General features: G+C 39.7%; 1 protein-coding gene across 1 annotated transcript in view; it reads right to left on the reverse strand.

Moving 5' to 3' along the window:
* Positions 1-627: 627 nt before the first annotated feature.
* The window catches only part of LOC104519399 (branched-chain-amino-acid aminotransferase, cytosolic), a gene marked incomplete at its 3' end in the record, with an annotated part of 28,654 nt that continues 7,326 nt past the window's right edge, over positions 628-21,955 (reverse strand). Inside the window, exons 3-7 of the mRNA XM_010168380.1 lie at positions 9,542-9,742; positions 6,114-6,224; positions 5,377-5,496; positions 2,902-3,065; positions 628-770 (exon numbers count right to left, since the gene is read on the reverse strand). Of these exons, the coding sequence (XP_010166682.1) occupies positions 628-770; positions 2,902-3,065; positions 5,377-5,496; positions 6,114-6,224; positions 9,542-9,742 (739 nt within the window). The remainder of the gene's footprint in view (positions 771-2,901; positions 3,066-5,376; positions 5,497-6,113; positions 6,225-9,541; positions 9,743-21,955) is intronic.

A 21,955-nucleotide genomic window follows, 5' to 3' on the forward strand; every position in this document is an offset into this window, starting at 1 on the left:
AGAGGTAAAAGTGGCTTCAAGAATTATGGTGTATCTTGAAAGCATCATTTGAGCATTAGTGATGTGGAACACTGACTGACATGTTTCTCTCAGCCTCCACTGGACAGAACTTCAAATTCTTCAAAGAAAGAGCAGAGTTCAGCAGTAGAATGCTCAGTAGAATGCTGAAATGCTGCAGCAGCATTTGACTTGCCAGAAAGTGATGGGAACCACTCATGCCCAAAGCCACAGAGTGTGAAGAGTTACACAGCTATAAGGTGTCTTTAGTTCAGTATGTGTGCATTGTTTCTGACCCAACAACTCCTTCGAGATCAAGCACACTGCTAGAGTTGACAGCAAACCTGTAGTGTGATCTTGTGTATGGCCAGACTCTACCCTTCTGAGCGTGTGGACTGTGCCAACAGTTTAGTATGTTATCAGTAGGCAGTACTCACAGCTGCTCCAGAATCTCCTCTTTCACAACAGTATGACTAACACTCACCTATCAGTTTTCAGAAGAGGACATACATTTCCCTTCATAAATCATCTTCATTAAGAAGTTTATGATCTGCACTCTAATAATAATTTTGTGGATTACAGTCCCAACTGTCTGCTCTATTAAAGTTTTCATGTTTTGTGTTACTATACCTCCATCTTCATTTAACCAGTAGAGAAACAGATTCATTGTTCCAACTTCAGTTATTTGGTGATCTTCTCCATAAAGCCACAAAACTTGCTGGCAGCCAAACTCCAGGGCTTTTTGCTGGGCATAAATAGAAGAACCATAATTCCTTCCAGAAATGAAAAGAAAGAGCAAACAGTATGAGCATCTGCTCGGGTATTGTCTCATTCCTGTGCAAGGTTGTGTGCAAATCTACCTTATGAGCAAGTGCTCTGTACAGTCACTGCTTGTCCCCAGAATATTTTCATCGGAAGTACTCTACTAGTATTTTATTAAATCATTTGTATCTACAACCCAAAAACTTTGAGGGACTGAACAGCATCAACAGCTCAAATGTATCCATGCAAATTGTCTTAAAAATACATCTTGTTCCGTTTTCTGAACATTCTATTCATTGCTGTTAAGACACCTTAGGAAAGCATTTCTATCTATTTAGCAGCTGGCGTTCTGGAGAGGGAACAATTAGCATCCAGCTCATGTTTTGGGTTTTGTTTTTTTTAAAAAGGCAAAACAAAACCACCTACTTCATATCATATATGTCAGATGGACCTCTTGGAACACAAAAATCACCAGAGGCTAGTTATTTATTTTCCAATAAAAGACATTAATAGAATTAGTAGCTTCAGGAGCTGCAGATGAGCCTTGATGAATTCCATATCCTTGAGGAGCAACTATTTTCCTAAAATGCTGCCTACAGAGTGAGCTTGACTGAAATAGGATGTGTTTACTCTGTAGCTGCTTTGAAAGGGGGAAAAACTCCTTTTGCTTCTGATGTTCAACAACCATCAAGACTCAAAGTCAGTAGCTTCAAAGTGCTGATCACACTGGAGTGTGATCATGCTGGGCACAAATCAAATCAGTAGTGACTCCAGACTATTCCTTTATTCACAGCTGATGTATGAAGGATGGACAGGAAACAATTAATATATTGTGTCCAGTTCTGGGCCCCACAGTTCAAGAAGGACAGGGAACTGCTGGAGAGAGTCCAGCACAGAGCCACCAAGATGATGAAGGGAGTGGAGCATCTCCCTGCTGAGGAAAGGCTGAGGGAGCTGGGGCTCTTTAGCTTGGAGAAGAGGAGACTGAGGGGAGACCTCATTAATGTTTATCAATATGTAAAGGGTGAATGTCAGGAGGATGAAGCCAGGCTTTTCTCAGTGATGCCCAATGGTAGGACAAGGGGCAATGGGTGTGAGCTGTAAACATAAGGAAATACTTTTTCACTGTGAGGTTGACAGAGCACTGGGACAGGCTGCCCAGGGAGGTTGTGGAGTCTCCTTCTCTGGAGACATTCAAAACCCTCCTGGACACCTTCCTGTGTGATCTCATTTAGGTTCCTGCTCTGGCAGGGGAATTGGACTGGATGATCTTTCGAGGTCCCTTCCAATCCCCAACATTCTGTGATTCTGTGATTTTAAAACTAAGCAAAAACTCACAAAGAGTAAAGGTCTCAGACTATAAGACTGAATGAAGGAAAGCTGTTTTCTTGCCCTTTGATTATTCCACCAGCTCAGTTGAGCAGCACTTTACAACTACTAATTTGCCACCTGGAAAAGAAACTCATTCCCAGGTAGAGACAATAAGCTTTGTTTAAACCAAAGACCAAGGATGTATAACCGAGTCATTTATTTAGCCACATCCAAGTTGCTTGCTCCAGTCAAGTCCTAAGCAGTTTCATTTTAGAAGTCAAATACTTGAACACTAAAAATAATGTTTCTACCTAACTGTTTCTTTGGCCTAGTTCAGCAGAAAACTGCCAGACTACGGTCAAGTCAGTGCAGAGAATTGTCTCGTGCTTTCCCTTAAACACTCGTACTCCCTTAGCCAACCACAGATGGTCAGTCTGACAAGGAAGGCCAGCAGTCAATGCTGCTCACTGCCCATTTGGCAGCAGGCTACTATACTGAATGCTGTAGCACAGCAGTGATATATTTAGTGTCAACTTCTACAAGGGCAACAGCCAAAGTACTACATGGACACCTTCCAGGTCCAGTCCCTTAGCTTGAGATGCTACAAAACTACCTCTGCAAATAGTGCATTGGCTGCAGTATCCAAACAAAAATATGCAACTGAATTCTATAATTAACATTTGCAGAGTACAGTTTTGAAATCTTTGCTATAGTACATTGTTTGTTTAACTGTTACATTTAATACCTCTATTTCTGCTGGATTAGATACTTCACTAAAAACCAGATCTCCTTTGTGAGCTACATAGAAGATGTAGAATTATGTTTTCTTACCCTCCCAGTTTGCAGTCCCCCGTTCCTCCTTTCCAGGCTCTTACATATTTTGGATCTGCCCATAAGGATATTGGATTAAAGCTCCCACTTGCAAAGTAAGGGCCCACAGGGCTCAATATGACATACAGAAGGGCTTTGGTTGGCTTCTTCACTCCAAGGGAAGGCTGAAATTAAGGAATGTAAGAAAAAAATAAAAATCAAGTGTTACTGGTATACTTCACTCCAAACATCAGATGCTGTACAATTAGCTTCTGAAACTGCTTTCAGAGGACCTGCAGCTTGAGTGTGGTTTTACCAGAACAATGCAGAGTGCTGCAATTAAGAGAAAATATTTATATAAGTTCCTCCCCCCCCCATCCAAGCAACATAACAAACCCTAATTTTACTTACTGTCACCATGCACTTACAGCCGTTTCATTTACCTGTGTATTATTCTAATCTTCTGAAACAGTTTCAAGCTTTTGAGAACTCAAACTATCTTAACAAGGTAGTATATAATTATACAAATTAATCACAGCAGAAAGCTGCAAAGCATTCTGTGGGGAGGAGCAGCCAGGGCCACTGCTAGCAATGACAACAGCAGAGGAACCATTGTCAGCTGCATTAGTGATAAGAATTAGCCAGTGCCACTTAGAACTGGCATTGGCAGAGTTGGGTGCTGGCCCTGTGAATGACTGTGTGACAAGTTAAAATGATTTGCCTGCTGGAAATGCTTCACACAACAGCACAGGAAGTAACTTGGAATGTATAACTTCTTTTTTTTCCTTTCTTTCTCCTCTCTGAGAGATGGCTTCTCATACTTCAAGTCATCACCATCAGTACTTAAAAGTGAAGTTGAAAAGCCTGGCACTGGTCAAAGTCTGAATTCTGTGGTAGACTCTGCTTAACTAAATGATTCTTCACAAAGCTCAGCACTGATAGAATCTGATTTTGGTTAGAAAGCACCTCTGGAGATCACCTTGCCCAACCCTCCTGCTCAAGCAGGGCTACGTACAGCTGGTTGCCCGTGACTCTTGGGATCTTCTATGCAACTGAATGGGTTATTGTTTTTTCTCTCTGCTCAGATAAACCAGTCTTGTAAAAAGAACAAGCTCACCCTTGGTTTCTAAGATCAGGTCTCCATTGAAAAAAGTTATTGAACTTAAATCTTTTGGACCAAAGGTCTAAGCAAAACATTGTGCACAAAGGAAATGAAGCTAAATTGTGAGGTAGGAGGGAATATAATAGTGTAACAATGGAACTACTGTAAAATTCAAATAAGCCTCCCTCAGGTGCCAAGTGGGTTCTTTAGATTTCTGTCTACCTTCAGCAAAACTTCTAACAGAGAAAGATTAATTCACTGAGATCTTGATATTTTTCCCCGATTCTTACATATAGTTCAAAAGATTGTGCTGACTGGCTTTCCCAATTGTGCTGATTCATAAAAGATCAGCAGGACATGCAACCCAGAGACAACATATGACATTATGGAAAGGCCAGATGTTGGCTAACTGGAAACAAAGTTCAACAGTAAAAGACTTTCCAAAACCAAAAACAGGGGAAAAAAATTCAATTTTTAGTATTAATACTTTATAGTCACTGAGTGGAGATCCTTCCATCTGAAAATCTGCAACTAGTTTACAAGCATTAAACTGATGGAGTCCTAGAACACACATGAAATGTATAATGCTCATGTATGGTAACTACTTACAGATGTGGAAACTGCAAAAGCTAGGGTTCCTAGCTGGGAACCATACAATCTTTAGTTTCCTTATCCTATGCTCTACCATTACAGGTTTCTCTCTTACCACTGCTACAAAAAACCCCTTAAAGTTTTAATTAAAGTAAACTTTGTGTTTCCAGTTCCCTTTATAAATACTATAGGCTTGACTGACACCCACATGAAACTCACAGAGTTTGCAACACCTAGTTGCAAAGGAGCCTCTTATAAGGTCAGGTTTATCAAAGTTCAGGAATAAATTGACACAAGAACTTGTTCCTAGTTCTGCTAAAATTCTCTCTCAGATGAGCCATCTTAATTTACTGGCTAAAATCTAAAACCTCCTCACTAAGGTCAGAGTGGAGGTATGAAATGAATCACCAAATCCACACAACAAATTTCTATTCCCTCACATTTTCTCCGGATTATTAGTATTTTAAAGGCAAACATTACTATGTCATAAATAACTATCCTTTCAGTACAAAACCAAAGTTAATCTAAATTTTGCCATTACCACTCTGAACAGTTAATCGAAGTTTACTTTCTGTGATCTGAATCAATGTGCCCACTAGGTGGTGTTGTGGCCAACAGAAATTTGTGAAGTAGAGCTACAGGTGACTCACTTCGAAGTTAAAACAGAGAAACAATTCGCCCTTGAACTGTAATACTATCGTCAGTGACTGCGACATATTTCTCTTTATGGATGGAGGATTTTGCCTCATGCTTAAATATACATAAGTTAAAAGGAGGGGGGGAGAGGGGGGGAAGTTTCACACCTCAGTTCCAATTAAGGTAGGACGGATGTACAGGCTGGCAGCGGTTGAGTACGGGACCCACTCCTTTTCCACTTCCACAAGCTTCCGGATGCACTCTAACAGCTCATTCTGGTCAAAACACTGGGAAGGAAAAGCAAAGGCAGAAAAGCACATGGAGAGATCCCTCTGTGCAGCCAACACCTTCACTTCGGCATGCTGCAAGCTATGGCACCACCTCTTCTGGAGAAGAGTGCTTTGGGTTATAACTCCCACCAAATCTCCCAGTTTTACAAAGTTCTTACAGTTATAAAGCTAATAAGTATGAGAGGAAGTTCACTGGCCAATACACAACTGCTAAAAGCAGTGTTAAGTTGCTAGCATGACCGAAAAGTGAAGGCACTCAGAGGTTGAAGGACTTAACTGAAGTGGAAAGAAGAAAAGGAAGAACATTAGGGCCAAAACAATTTCGTCAGCTGTCTGCAGGCAAATACCTGCAGAACAGCGTTCACACCTCAGAAACAGACTGTGTACATCTGAGGCAGTAGGGAGACAACAAAGAAAGCAAAACACTGTTGTGATTTAAAAGAAAAAAAAAAAAATGTATTTCAAACAGTTCAATGAATAAGATCTCAAAGTTTAGCTATTCAAGAGTTAGAGCGTTTGATAAATGTTACACTAGTATAAAGCTTCAGAGATTTGCACTCTGAAAATGAAAACACACTCTGACTTTAGGAGAATAAGGTGCCTTGGCTACATACTGGCAGAGCTGCTCGTCTTGCTGATCGCACCATCCTGGTCATGTTGAGGTTTGGCCGGAACAGTCGGATTTTGCCATCCACTCCTCGGTAAGCCTTCATTCCTTCAAACAACTACCAAGTCAAAAAGGAGGGAAAAGAAATCAAATAATAATTGAGACATATTATCCCATAGTGATCTGTGCAAAAGCAGAACACACCCTTTGGAAAAAAAAGAGAGCTTCACTTTCCTGCTCACAGTACTCAAAGCATAAATGCAAACTAGTTAATCCTTGCATCACACTCACTCCTGTGAGGTGGCATTACAAAGTTTATAGTACACAGACAACCTTCCTTTGCTTTAGATAAATTTTCTCTGTCAGGGGACTTACTGATAACCATTTTTTTCATAATTTGGTTACAACAATTAAAATTTGTAGCATGTGTTTGACTTAACTATTCCCTCACATTCTGACCTATACCTAAAGCCGAGGCAAAACAGGATTCTCCCTTACGGAAAAGATCTATAGAATTTAATTATATATGGTAATCATTTTTAGGGCTCTGTCCAAAATGCATTTTGGTAGGAAGCATAGAAAAAGGTAATTAAGGGAACTCCATTGTAGTTCTTGCTATAGTTGTAGCAAAATCTTGGTCTCTTAGCCCAGCACTGTGGAAGGGGGTTTAGCTAGCATGAGAGACAAATGCATCAGTCTTACACTAGAGGAAGAATGCATGAAAATATCTATACTTTACAGGAAACTTAAATTAGTCATAATTATTCCATCAAACTGCAGAATCCAGATGACTGGTGTTGATGATCAATTTACCAGGAAACCTTATCCCATCAGTGCCCTCCCACCAGAATGCTCTACAGCATCTACTAACCACAGCAAAAAAACATACACCCACAAAAATATCCATGGCTATTTTCCGTCACAGATTGAAAATTTCCAGTTATAGTTATAGATAGAAAACACATGTATTATATAAGCTCACATTAATATATATACATATACACAAGTCTTATTTAGATTAAGTATTAAAGAATCACTTATGCTTATAGACAAGAGCTCAGATTCTTAGAATTTATTTTCTGAAGTATTTCTTTGTACATTAATTTTCAGTGTAAGTTCTATGAATTTAACTGCAGCACTGCTATCAGTTTCATCAGATTTCTCCTCCCAACTGTTCCACAAAAAATGGCTGGAAATACATTCTACATGGCTGGAAGTCTACATATGCAGGTTTTCTTGGTTTTTGTTTTTTTGGGGGGTTTTTGTTTTGTTTTTAAAGATTTTATGTATAAGTAATTTCAGTAGAATAGTCAAGATTTTATTATCATTAAATTCTATATCATTTTCCCATAAGGATCAGTGAAATACAATGTTTAGAAAGTTTTTGTGCAGTCCCATGACAGAGCTAGGTCCCTGCACATGACAAACTTTAATTGGGTTGTAACTGGGTTGAAGGAATCTCGGCAATTTTCCTTAGAATACGTGCCAACTATGTAGCAGACCCAGAATTAGAACCCAGAATATTTAGCCCTCAAATTTTATCTTATTTCTATGGCAATGTCAACCTTATTAAAAGCTTTGTACACAGTTTTGAAAAAAGAAACTGTCCCTAGGATAAATATTGTAGCTACAAGGAAAAAATTCTGTCTTTAATATAGGATGGCATAGCTGGTGATAAGGTTGATATTTTGGTATGATTCTTATTGGACCAATTATTAACTAATACCACATTTCTGTAATGCTACTTTCTTATCACAGAACAGTTGTTTTCCCCCCACCCCTTCTCCCAAATACATTCACAGAACTTTTAATGAGAGGGAAAAGGAAGGAATGTTACTACTAAGATTTGATCAATGGTTTGAGAGAAGTAAGAATCACACCATTACTGAAACACAAAGCCTTCTCAAGCTGTTAAATCTTTTTCTCCAAAAAAGAAATACTTTTAACCTTCCAGAGCTCAGTAAAACCTTTCACTCATTAAAAAGGAGACAGTGATGTGTTCCAGAAATGCTCAACTTGAATAAAAGCAACTGCTGTGGTTGCTTGATGGTTGGTTGCTACAGTGGTGTGCAAACAATATTATCTGATATCTGCACATCACAGCAGCTGGATCTGGAGTTCAGCAGATCCAGACTATCACACTGCATCATGGAGGGCAAGGAGAAAGGGGAGGGAATGCCAAATTCATCATTTTTATTATACCCACTGTGTATTCATTGAGCCACAGCATTGGCACCAGATTCTCCTCTGTCTGTCCTCTTGGCTAGAGGAAACGTGATGCAATAAGGGTAAAAGAATAAAAAAAAAATGGGGAAAAAAAAAAAAAGAGCATATTTGTATTAGCAATGATTTCAGACTGGGCCAGAGGCCAAGCATTAAAGCAATATGCTACTAAGAGTGAAATATAGATTTGGGACTCCAGCGTGGTTTCTTACTTCGTAGGCAGATCAAGAGCTGCAGCCTTAGTCACAGGGGCCTGTTGCAATTTACACAGGACCTTTGGAGGCTTGGTGACTAGATGTGGAAAAAACAGCAACAACAAAAAATGGTGAAGGCAGGGTCAGCAAGCAGGGAAAAGCTTGATCCTTTCCTTATACTAGTGGTTAGGAAAAAAAAAAAAAATAAAAAGGAAAAAAAATAAAAGAAGCACAAGCAACTCCACTAACTTCAGTGGAGACACTCCCACCTACCCAGAAGTGGGAGGAGAAGCAGGCTTCCATTTCAGCATACGTGCCCTAACAAGGCTCTCACACGGATGTGAGTACAGCCAAAGCTGCTCTGGAGACACAAAAGGCAGCTTTAGACAGTAAGCAGCTAAGCACGGAAACTGTTAACCACGCTGGTTTCCGACTTAACATTTCACTTTCCAAAGTTCCTTGCTGTATATTCTCTGCTTAAATACACTTGAATATGCTGAATGCATCAGATCTAGTTTGGAGCTCTCCAGAGCTGTTTGGAGTTACAAACAAGCATCTGTCTAGTCCATCCTGCAATCCAAGCTATGAAACTTTAAAACAGCTTAAAATAACACTCAAAGTGCTTGTTCAATCCCCAAATTAAAGCTACTCTTGGAATCTCACATGGTCTTATCCAGTGGTTCACTGAAAGTTGCATCAGAGACAGTAGTTGGATTGATCCACTGTCAGTGAACTAGAATGCTTTCTTAAATGAATTTGTCACCACACAAGGAAGGGCTCACCTTTGCTAATCTAGAAAGTTAAGTGAGCTAAAATCCACAGATCAGAGTTGCTTCTGAGTTACACCAACATAAACATAACCCCCTTTTAAATAATGGAATTATTCTGGAAGGATATCAGTTAACAAAACAAAAATCTTACTCAATACTAATAAATAGTAATAGGACAGGATTACAAAGCTATAGCTTCAAGAGCTAATGAAACAAAACAGCAGCTTCCAAATCAATTCAGTACTCACTTCTACAGCATAATGCAGAGATGAGGAGGCTGGATGCAACGAAAGGTTCTCAAGTGGCTTAATATGAGGTTTCTCCCATCCTGAAGCCATGGACCATTCAATTGTCAGCATATTATCAGTGAACACAGTTCCAAATACCAAACCACTGGGGTCTGGTTTTTCCTTGAAAGTCGTAGCTGGAGTGATAATCAAGTCGGAAGCCTGAAGGAAGATGAAGACAAAATATGAAATGTATAAAAATAATTAAGTCAGACTGATTTAAAAATGATTCTGCATCAGTGAACATGGACAAATGTAATATTTTACCTGCAGGAATATGTAATGACAGAACAGATAAAGGACAGCTACTGCTAAATAGCTGGCAAAGTATTCATGCTGTGTGTGCACACATACACAGTGCTGCTTACACCAGCAGTAGTTAGCAGATTTTGAAGCACTGTTCAGTGGAGGAAGCAGTACAAAGTGTAAAAACAGAAAATTAGCAGATGAAAACTTCTCGGACATTTAGATTAAGACATCTATACAAGTTTCAGAAACACCCAATTATGCTCCTCAGAACATAAGGAGATCATCAGAAACTAATCCCCCTCACAACTAAGTAGATATGTTACACTGATTTTCCTTTAATGCATAAAAGCAGTGTGAGAGATCAGAGTCAGCAGATTACTTGGGTCACACTAGCTTTTTCATTCACATTTTCCTAGAAAGATCCCATTAGCAAAGTAGGCTAATTAACTGTTTCTCTGCATGATTAACTGCAGAGATTTTTACAAGACATGACTAGCTGCAGAAATGCAGCATAGATTTTTGTACTGGTTTTGGCTGGGATTGAGTTAATTTTCTTGATAGTAGCTTGTATGGTGTGAATCATCCTAAAGAACAGCAGTGGAAGAAGGAAAGTAGCATCTCTGGCCGTGTAAGTCCCCTTTTTATACACAGATAGGTGCTAAACAACTGGAGAAGGCTATGAAGTGGGCAGAGTCTTGATCCATCCTTTCCATTCTCTTTCTACACCACCTGTGCATTTAAACTGTGCTGGTCAGAGAGGCAAGGAAGAATTCAACAAAGAATTGTATTCAAAGCTCCATTTTCCTTCTTAACAAGAGTCAGAAAGAAATGACTCTGATTACAGGCCCCCAGGTGAAATTTTACTCTATGTTGGGTACACACAGAATAGACTGGAACATGGGCACTTCAGACTATTGTTCAAATGATTTCCATGTGCAGTAAAAAGGTGGTTCTGCAAGAGCCATCACTGACTGACTTTTCAAACTCAACACACATTTTGCAAAATGAGGAAAAAAATAGTCCCAAGCTTTTGAAAAAGAACAACCTGATTTTCAAGATGTCTTTAATGAATAATATCTTATTTTTTATTGATCGGTTGGTTTGGTTTTGGTTTGAGGTGGTTTGGTTTTTGCTCTGGGGTTTTTTTTGGTGGGTTTTTTTTTTGTCCCCTTAATGGTTTAGATATGAAATTAACTTAAGAGCTGTAGCACATGAATAGCTAAAAGCTTATTTCAAACTATCTCCAATTACAGGGCTTGTTCAGATATTACAGTGCATTAGCCTGGTTGAACTAACACATAATCTGATGAAACAACAATTACTCTTCATAACTCTTTACAGTACCCTTTATCCTGCTGACAGTGAATGCTCCCATGTGAAAAGCACTACTTAATGGTGCCCTGAAAATAAAAATTAATTTTACCTGACAACTCTTATCATGCACTTTGGAAAAGAAGATACCACAGAAGAGCGTGGATCAAAATAAAAGCCACAAAAAAAGTGTTTGCAATTACCCACAATGCAAAACTCAGCTCAGGAGAACACTTAACGCAGGAGCAGGATGTCAGTGGGGCTTAGGTGAGGATGTACAACACAGTTATATCCTTGACTTTATCTCTGGACAGAATCACAGCTTCTAAAGAACTCCTACTGCCTGTGGTATTAACAGCTCTCCCTGAAGTCAAGGCTTCTGTCTCATCCCAGGTCATTTTCATTAAGGTAATTATCTTTACAATAAACTGACCTGGGGACCAGAATTATCATATGGAGTCTCATCCCCTAGAGCTCCCATCTCTGTGTTCATTTCTGCTTTCATGCCTCAGTTTGTGACCTTCTCAACTAGGTCGTAGCACACCTAGCTGAAAGGCAGCACTATAAAACGGTTTCCTAAACTCATTGGGGTTAACAAAGAACTTCAAGGATGGTGAAGGATTTTAACCTGGTTCTTCCCACAGGCCCACAAGCTCATATGGAGACAGAAGCAAGCTGCAGCCACAAGTGAAGAAACACGCTCACTTAAGAGCAATTGGGCTTTTCTTTGAGCCAGTTTTGACAACTCCAAATTCTCCAGATTTGGAGATCTGGGGTTCAAGAGAGCCTTGGACAGAGTCTCCATTATGTGAGTGATAATTTAGTAAAATGAGAGCAAATACAAGCACACTGTTATGCTCTAGTGGTTAATACCAAAGAGGGTCGTAGATCCAGAGTCACTCCTACGCTGGGTACTCCTGCATGACGGGCGGTCACACAGCAGTGCCCAAGGCTCAGAGCAGTAGGCTACACTGCTTAGCTCACAGCCCCAGGGACTGGGGACTTTCTGCAGTCACAAACAGAAATCACTGGACTGGATTTCAGGCTGAAGGCAGGAAGCCTAGAGAGGTAGGGAGTTATGATGCTTATCCAGAAAGGAAGCAAATCGTTTCTGAATCACGGAGCTTCCTGGGGCTGCGTGCTCTGAACAAGGAGCCCACCTGCTGTCTCTCACCTTCTTCAGTATTTAGGGAAACCAGCTTTCATTCACACATTTTGTGAACACTCGACTCAGCAATATCAGGTATGACACAATATTAGGTTGCCCAAGGAAGTTGTGGATGCCCCCTCCCTGGAAGTGTTGAAGGCCAGGTTGGATGAGGCTTTGAGCAACCTGGTCTAGTGGAAGGTCTCCCTGCTGATGGCAGGGGGGTTGGAACTGGATGAGCTTTAAGGTCCCTTCCAATCCAAACCATTCTATGATTCTATGACACCTGACCCATAACACTTTTTTCAAACAGTAGGAATACCCTGCAGAAGACTTCAAATATAGGCTAAGCTGCCCAGGTTAGTAGGACAAAAATGATTAAACAAGCAAAAAAGGCAATTTTACTGATCCTTATAATCCTGTTAAGCTCTCAGGAGATGCATTTAAGATTTTTGTTGGCCATTACTTTCTCAAGGCTCTTCCCTCATATTAATTCTATTGTGTTTTTTCTCCCTCTTTTTACCAAGCAGTGCAAATTAACAGTTTGCAAAACCACCTGAATCTTTCAAAATCCAAATGCTTTTCATGTCAAGACATCATCAAGTGCTGCAATACTTCCCACGGAGGGGGATGGCAGGGGAGAGGATGAAGAACCCATCCTTGGAGTACTCTATCCCACAGCGTCGTCTGCAGCATGAAGTATTGAGTATTGCCAACACCCTCAACCTCTTCTAAGTCCCTGAGTGATAGGACGCCCTATACAACATCTCACCTGGCCCACAGACCATTTTGGCTTAACTCAGCCCCAAAGTCCTTCCCCAGCATTTTGTGGTGCTGTTCAAGCAGCACCAGCAGGGGGGAAACCAGGTGCTCAGAAGAACCCACACAAAGAGAGCAGAGCAAGGCCAGGTGACTAATGCCAGGAGTACTGATTCAGTATCAATGCCTACTACTTTAATATCAATTCATTAAAAAAATTATTGCAGTGCTACCATGGTATCACCTATGACCTTTATAAACAGTAATTAATTTATTATCTTTGTCAACACTCCCCCAGCCCTGAAAGCAGCATTAAGGATGCATTAAGGATTGGCAGTAACCCCCATTCAGATCTCCACTGTTTGTACTGCCAATACAAAGGGCAATTTTCAACTAGGTTTGTGTTTCTCCTGCTATGTTTATCAATGTGCTCTCAAGCACCTTCTGATGCTGCTGCCTAATAAAATCATTAAACTGGAAGGAAAACCAGTAAAGGCAGGGACAAAAAGGCTAAGGGAGATACAGAAAGGAGCAGATGTGGCACACAGTCTACTGAGTGCAGCAGCTATTTGGCCTTTTTTGCCCAAAGTGAAATGACAAAGATGTAGTTCCACCCTGCAAACTCTGCATGTCATGGCAATGCAGTATGTAAAAGACACGTCCCCAGGTCCCAGCCTGGGGCACTCTGGTAAGAACCAGGAAGAACCAGATCATCCTGCCTATGGTAAGCAAAAGGGAGTGCTGGGGAAGCCAGCTGGATACTTTTGATTTTCACAGGGCTTCTACAGCAACATTACACCTACAAACGGCCACTGTTTTATCCAGACATACTTTTCTGAATAGCCCCTCATCTGAAAAGTGTCTGCTGATTCCAGTGCAACTTCTTCCAGAGTGAAACGTTACTCAGCCCAAGCAAAGATCTATTGTGACCTCCCGAAACTAAAATTCATCATTTGATCAAAACAGATCTTGTCAGTTATGAGCTAGGTCAAATTAAAAGCGACATGCTGGTCAGTGCCAATTTTACCCAAAGCTGTAGCAAGACGTTCTGATGCCCCTAGCCAAGATGTCAGTTTAATGGCTTCTTCCACCCAGCCTCTGCAACAGCCTTAAGTAGATTTGGAGCTGACAGCAGCCTCTGGCCAGAGCTGTTACTCTCATTACTACATTCCTACCTTTCTTACCCTGGAGAGCTGTCTCACATAGGTGCAGATGGCAAGTACATATTTGGTCCTACTCTCTCCATCAAGTTTACCAATTCCCTCCCAAATAATTCTTGGCTGTGGTTCTTTTCGCTGCACTGAAACTACTAGACCATAAGCAGTAGGTTGAGCAGCTGTAACAGGTGTAATTCATCTGACATATCCAAACTTTCCTAAACACTGAGCTGGGCCAGGCATTTTATTAATTACCTTAGTAAAAACAGAACTGGCAGCCTCAGCTGTAAAACTGCTTACAAGTTACCTAACTATAGCAGCAAGTCTCAGCAGAGATCCTCAAGACATAAACATCCACTCAGTGAGACTGACTGTAATCTATTCTGAGGAAATAAGTAACCTCCTTGACTTCTACTCAAGGTGATTCACTCAAGATCACAAAGCAACTGCAATTATTATTTTTAATTACTTAGGCTGAGTTTGTAAGCATATCCTAGGAAAGATCAGTGCCTTCTGATGCAATAACAGACATGGAAGCGTAGGCAAAATTCAATAATTTGTTTTGCCCTTGCACTTGTGAACAGTAAAATGTGACTGAAATAGAAGAGCAGATTTTGAGAAGGAGACAGATTACAAAGAGCATGAGGAATTACTACAAAGTGTAGCCAGGGAGAGTTGGAGAGAAGAAGGCTGGGACTAGACAGAATGGTTTTGAGGAGGGCTCCAGGGATGAGGATATCTTTTTCCTGCCATTCAGTTCTTATGGCTGTGGCACCCTCATCATTGCTTTTGGGCCTTCCCAAGCAAACACATCTCTATCCCAGGAAACCATTATTTCTGCTGGAGCAGCTACTTTCACCCCACAACACCTTCTGTGTGGCCTCCTGAACCCGAGGCTCTTCCTATATGATAGACTGAGGAGAAGAGGTCTGCACTGTCAAAGAGAAGCAGTGATGGGCAACTAGGTTGAAGATACTAATTAGGCTGAAGATAGTGGCTTGTTAATTCACCTTTGGAAGGTGAAACAAGTTCTCTTTAACAAGTTTGTTTTTTTTTTTGGACTTGCAGCCAAAAATGAGCAAGCTACCACTTTTGTCCTGCAACTCATTCAGCTCCATCACTTTCCAGATGACAAGCTGCAGGCGGCAGAGGATTGCTTCCATTTTCTTGCTGGCTTGAACAGTGATCTTAGCTGGCTGGAGAAGTTCATCCCATTAGATATTCCATCCCAGCAGCTTCAAGCTACTGTATGTTTCACTTAATTGCTCCTGTAGAGTAGCTACTACAAGCAACCTGATCCTGGAAGAACCTTCAACACACAGACCTGCTTTCTGTAGGCAGATACCACGAATTATGTTTAACAGCTACTACTGCACACACACACACACAAAAAAAAAGGGTTTGTGCCAAACTATTGCCAGACTCCGAGAGGAATTGGGGATGACGTGCCAACTCCTCCATCAATGGCATCAGAGCAGACAGCAGCAGTGCCAGGCTATGTAACTACACAGTAGGAAAAGGTTACGGAGGCTGTGTGGGGTGGTGGGGCAACTGGTACCTTTCTCCTTCATTGGGACAAAATAAGGAATCACCTGTTCTGCCTGTTCTTAAACCCTGTCTTCGAAATAGAAATGCTGAATACTGCTCCAGTCGATGAAACCAACTGCAGCCTCTTCTAGCAGATGTTATTATTCTCTAGTTTGTCTGACTTGCTACCACTCAGCTCTGTCCACTAAAAACTCCAGCTGACACCACACAGCAGCACCTACTTCAGTAAAAAAAAGGAGATTTATGTCCTACAGCCTTGGGCAAACCAAGGTCTGTGGTTTTGTTTCTTTTGCCATCCCCACCTTATTTGGAAAAGGCTGCTAGTTTTCTGGGGCAGAGATCATCACTTTCTATATAGGGTTGAGCCCTGTATAGCTCTGATGAAAATAAGAATGTCTACAGTAGCAACAATAAGAACAATAAGAGTTCTACCAACTCCAAACAGAATAAGACAGTTAAATAAATTCTCATAAATCTATTAGTAGCTTGTAAGTATAAAAAGCAATGTTAATGTAAGCTATCCTATAATCCCTTTACCATCATTATTATTATTTCAAATTTACAGCAGAGCCCGAGGCTTGAGAATGGAAAGTGTGCCAAGATATAATAAGATTTGAGCAGGAAGACAGACCTAATCTTCCTACTGTAAAAAAAAAAAGAAAAAAGAAAAAAAAAGAGAAGGGAGAAACATGTAACTCCAGGGAGAACACCCAGAAATCTTTCAACACAAAACTTTTCCCTGACACTTCATCTGAGAATATGTTAGCACATGTAATTGGACTGGGGCCTGGAATCATTGCATCAGGTTCCCTGTGCACAGGCTAATAAACCACGGAACAAACAACAAAGCAAAAGGGAATCAAGGCTCTGAATCAGTTGTGAGTCAGTCATGGAAGTAACAGAAAACATGGCTGGAAGGACTTTGTCTAGTCCATCCTCTGTAAGGCAACTACCTCAATGATCCATAACAGATAATTATCAAATATTTGTCAAACCAAAGAATGAGCTTCTGCTACGCTCCACAAGCAATAGGAAGAAAAGCAGAAGGGCACAACACATTGCTGGCTTCTCTGACCTTTCCCCTGACCTGCTGGATGCTCCAGCTCTGATGCAGGAATGTTTGGTTTGGAGCAGTAAGAAGGGAAGTAAACCTGCTCTGACAAGACAACAGATAAGTGGTTGGTAAACTTCTTGTCTTAGAGAGTGAAAAGGGCCCCCAGGGCAGCAGCAGAGCTGAAAATGCAGTCCCCAAAACACACCAGAAGGGAAATAAAGATGTTGGAAAGCTACAGTCTGGCTAGACTGTAGAGACAGCACTGAAGAAACCAATCTTGCCCTACAAAACACTCAAGCACATGGATAATGTTTTCAATTAATTTCATTGACTTCAATGGCACTAACTAAATTTTAAGAGTTTTTCCATATGTTGCTGAAATGTTGCCCTGTACCAGCTCCCGTTGAGTTGATCCAAAGCCCATATAAGTTAATCAAGACCTTTTCCCCCAGCTTTGTAGGAATTTGGATTGTAAAGGAGGCAAAACTACCAAAATCTTTATAGACTCACCCATTTCTACTGCTTCAGGAAAATTAAATGGACTAGTAATGGTTTTGTTGGGTTTGTGAGGTTTTTTGGTCCCTTACTCATTAGCCCGTTCTCCACTGCCACAAGTTTCAGAAAATAATATACTTTTAAAATTAAGAAAGATGAAGGAATAGAGTTCCTACAGATCCTAAGGAAACCCACCTGATATTAAGGAAATCTTAAGGAACGCATGTATTTGATTTTAATGGTGTCTATCTCCTCTACTCCAGCTAATGGTATTTTCAGATCTATGAAAAACAGTTTTCTAGTATCTCATTTACCACAGAATTATATAAAACATTTCAAATATGACTGCCTCTTTAAAATATAAACCATCAAGATGCTGATAAGATTATTAAACATAGGAACAAAAACCGTACACATTATTCCATTTTGGTCCTATAAACTATTTCTATTTGCTAACAGCTATTCCAGTTAATTAAATGGGATGATCAGAAAGTGTGAACAGGGAGGAATTACGAGCAGGCATTAATGCAGACATTGGCCTGGACTGAAAACCACACTGCTGTAGCTTACTGTCACTGCTGGTCAAGTTAGCTATATAAAAATCCTCTTTGGCCATGTGACTGCACTTCATGTCTGAAATATAGATATAGTTGGGCTTTTGATTAGACTGTAATTCTTTAAAAGCCCAATTCCTTGCACAGAAAGCCTTCTCATAGACTCATACTCAAATATTTGCATAAATACACAACTAGGACCATTCTTCACTAATGGAATACATTAATTAATTCCACTATTCATATTCTTCACTATTAGTATATACTGCTTCTTCTCAAAAGATGTGACAGCTTGGTTAATGCAATTCCTGATGGTGTGCTGCTCCTTGCCTCACAACCACTGTGTTTCTGCATTGTAGCATAAACACAATGTTCCATTTTTAGAAAGAGTTTTTGCCTGGGCGAAGGTTTGAGCCTAACACAAGCTGAGGGCTCACACTGGCCTGTGACACAAAACCGGGAGAGAGAGATCTGTGACATTTCACCAACACCACATATTTGTACAAGAATGCAATGTTTCAGATGTTCAAGTAATGCTGTATGAAAACAAAACTTATAAGTTTGGTCCACAAAGATTTAAGACATTAATGCCTCCTGGTTTGGGAAATACTATTTCTATTTCACACAAAGAAAGTGAAACAAAAAAAATCGGATATTTACATCTAAGTGTTTCTTAAAAAGTAGATATATTGAAGGAAGAAATGAATTGCAAACCTAAATTTCAGACAAATAAGTTGGAAATATTTCGCCTAAGTAGCCTGGCCAGTTACAAACATGTTATGTGGAATAGCCAAGAATAGAATCATAATCTCACATGTCCAAGTCCTGAGCAGTTGCAATTAAATCTTCTTACCCTGATTTTAGTAAGCTCGCAGACATGCAAGAAAGTGGATTCATGGAATGAAGGCATTCAGAGTTTATCATTTCATATGCAATTTCAAAAACTTTGGGAATATAAAATGCTTTCATGGTACAGACACTGACATAGAGGTTCCAGAAATACTTTCAAACATTCAATTACCCACACTTGCCTTTTTCTCTTATGCCATCATCCTCTCACACTGGTAGACAGAAGGTAAATTACAAATTGCTGTTAATGTCAATGTTTGATCTGCCACTGAAACTGTCACATTTTGCCAATTCATTCCATTCAGTACTTTTCTAGAAATGAGGACTAAGTACCGGATTAAAATAAAACTCTTCCAGCTCTCTAGGCTGTTAGTTCATGAGAGTCAGGACATAGAGATAATTTCAAAAACAAGCAGAAAGGCCAACAGAACCCTATGGAAAAGACTAAATTATCTTCCTAAATTATAGTTCTTATTCATATGTGTTCAGCAAAGAAAACATTTAATATCAATGCTGGGGACCTGATATCATAGTGACATTAAAATTTAAGAATTCTTGGAAATAAGTATGAAGACTATGGATTTTTTAAGTTTTGGAGTCAGATAGTTTCCTTTGGGAATCATTGGCTGTTGCTAAAGCCCCGTATTTTAAAAGCAATTATTCACCTTGGGAAAAATAAATCCAGAAAATTATACAAGCCAAGTAGAATTTCCAAAATTCCAGTATAGTTTCTGGGCTTTTACAGACATCAACTATATCTTAAGCTTCTAGTTAAAGAGAAGATAAAGCATCGCTTTCTTTATGCTAGAAATCAACTCAGCCAAACTGTTTTTCTAGTATCTTCATTTTATCTTAGCTAAAAGCTCCTTTTATTTGCTAAAGACAAGTAGCTCTATTTGCAAATCCTACAGCTTCAGATAATGGGATGATCAGTTTCTCTACTACAGCTTAGAAAACCTATTTGCTAAAAGCCTGCAACTAGCTGAAGGACATTACCCACCTGAAGAGTAACACAGAACTACTTGCTACCAAGGTAAAATCAAATAGAGCTTCCACAGATCTCAAATGCCACAGTTGGGTTCCCAATAGCATGAGAAACTCACTTGTAGACTGTTAGGAAATCAACTCTTAGCATATCATGGAAGAATTGTGGTGAATTATTTCACAGCACTAAGAACTAGTTGCTGCTCAGTAGCAGCAGAACGGATTCCTACAGGAAAGCCACTTCCCCCTTGCAATTAACACCCACTGAAATACTCATTAACACATACTGGGCTTTGTTTATTCTCTCTCTCAGCAAAACAGAGCTCTGGGCTGCAAGCACACTGTGTGTTGATCATTACTGTGACCTACACCCATACCTTCCTAATAACTGGAATGAAAGCAGCAGATATATAAGTCAGTCTTACCCAGCTATTATGAGTAATATCCAAATGACTTTGTGCAATGCCTGTGCGGATGCAAAGCGCTACAGAACCCCCTTGGCAATCTTCTCTGTTCTGTACCTGGTTTCCCTCTTGACAGGTGAAGAAGAGGGAATGTCTTTGTAAATCACCTGAAGTAATTCTGCAGCATATAGGTACCCTGCCAGGAGGCATAATCAAGTGATATGAAGGTACTGAGATCTAGTGTTATTACTCTCTTTTTTTTTTTATTCAACACATGACAAAAACAAAATCATTTTACTGCCATCGATGACAAGCTAAGTGAATAGATTCATCTGAAATTGAGACAAAATCAGAATTACCTTTTCTAAAGCAATGCCCAGTCTATAAATGCTAAATATTGTTTTAACAATGACAGAATTGGCCTCTAGCTTGGCATCATGATCTAACAGCAGATAAAGCTGTGTACTTCCATGGAAATTATATGGAGATGAACTACCAAATGGTAACTGACACAGCTTAGCTTAGGAGGTTCAGAATTGACATCAGAAAAAACCATTTTCTTCAAGATAGCAGAGCAGCACTGCACTCAGCTGATGAGAGTTCCATTTCCAGCAGGAGGATGGACTAGAGGGCCTGTGGTTCCAAGCCACAGAGTATTTGGGGATGCTTTATTGTGTAACATTATACATACACACATATATATATATATTTCTACCTCCAATTGGTTGCCTTTCTTTTACTGCTTCAAGGCAGTTTATATCAAAGCAGCTTTCCTATAAACACATTTTAGGGAGCTACTGCTCATCACAGCATCAAGATACTGGTAAGTTTCTGTAATAAATTTTTCCCCGTACGACTTAGCACAAAGGAAATGTTCTATCTGATCAATTAAATTTTAAAATAGGGTCTGATATTGAATTTAAAATGGAAACACAGAGCATTCTCCTAACAGCCCCTCAACCCTAAAACCACAGAAGAATCAACAGCTGCAACGTGACAAAAAGCCTCACTGAGTGCCCACATGCTTCAGCAGGTAAATAAGCAATTAATGTCAGTGGAAAATGACAAATCGAGAACAAGGTGGAAAGGAAGAGATATGAAAACATATAAACCATGTAAACTCATTTATATTTGTTAGCCTTGTACATAATGTGGTGACTACAACGCATATATGTCCTTATTCCAAAAACATTTTAGCATTCCCTTGATCCATATGCTCTGAGCATGTCAGAAACTTTACCTACTGGAAAAAGAAAATACAAGAGAAATACTGTGTACTTCTAAACTCTTCAAAGGGTGCAACTTTCAGCGTGTAACTCTAATATTGTGCCAATGTGATACAGTCAATTAGTTCAGATTTTAAAAAGATGTTTCAAAAAATTAGACTATTCTATTTTATAGGTTTTTAATCTCTGCATTGGAGGGAAAGGAAGAAAATTTGGTGAAGAACATTTTTTTCTTTAAAAAAAATGGGGTTGAAGAATTGTTTATTCTTTATCTCTGTTGGCAACCTTTCCACATATAAAATACTTTTCTAAAATAAAGCTTAAAACTGTCTTATATCTCAAAATGGATTGCTTCCTCTTCCAATTCCCAGAGTAAGGAATCCTACATCCCACTGTATTTGGCAGGAATTATAGATGCACTTGAGTTTCATTAGTATAAACATGGTAATTAAACATAGTAGTTTCAATAATATAAACATAGAAAATGCAATAATTAGTCAGGTTTTCCTTTGAAAATAGGCATCTCTTTCTCTAGAGAAAAAAGGAATTTTTCCAACTCTAAGGTACACTATATGACAAGAAATGCTGTATACTGCAATAACATCTAAACTACATCCTAACTGCATAGATTACTACCT

The sequence above is a fragment of the Antrostomus carolinensis genome, unplaced genomic scaffold (genome assembly GCF_000700745.2).
Source record: "Antrostomus carolinensis isolate BGI_N321 unplaced genomic scaffold, ASM70074v2 scaffold2645, whole genome shotgun sequence".
In the NCBI taxonomy this organism is placed as follows: domain Eukaryota; kingdom Metazoa; phylum Chordata; class Aves; order Caprimulgiformes; family Caprimulgidae; genus Antrostomus; species Antrostomus carolinensis.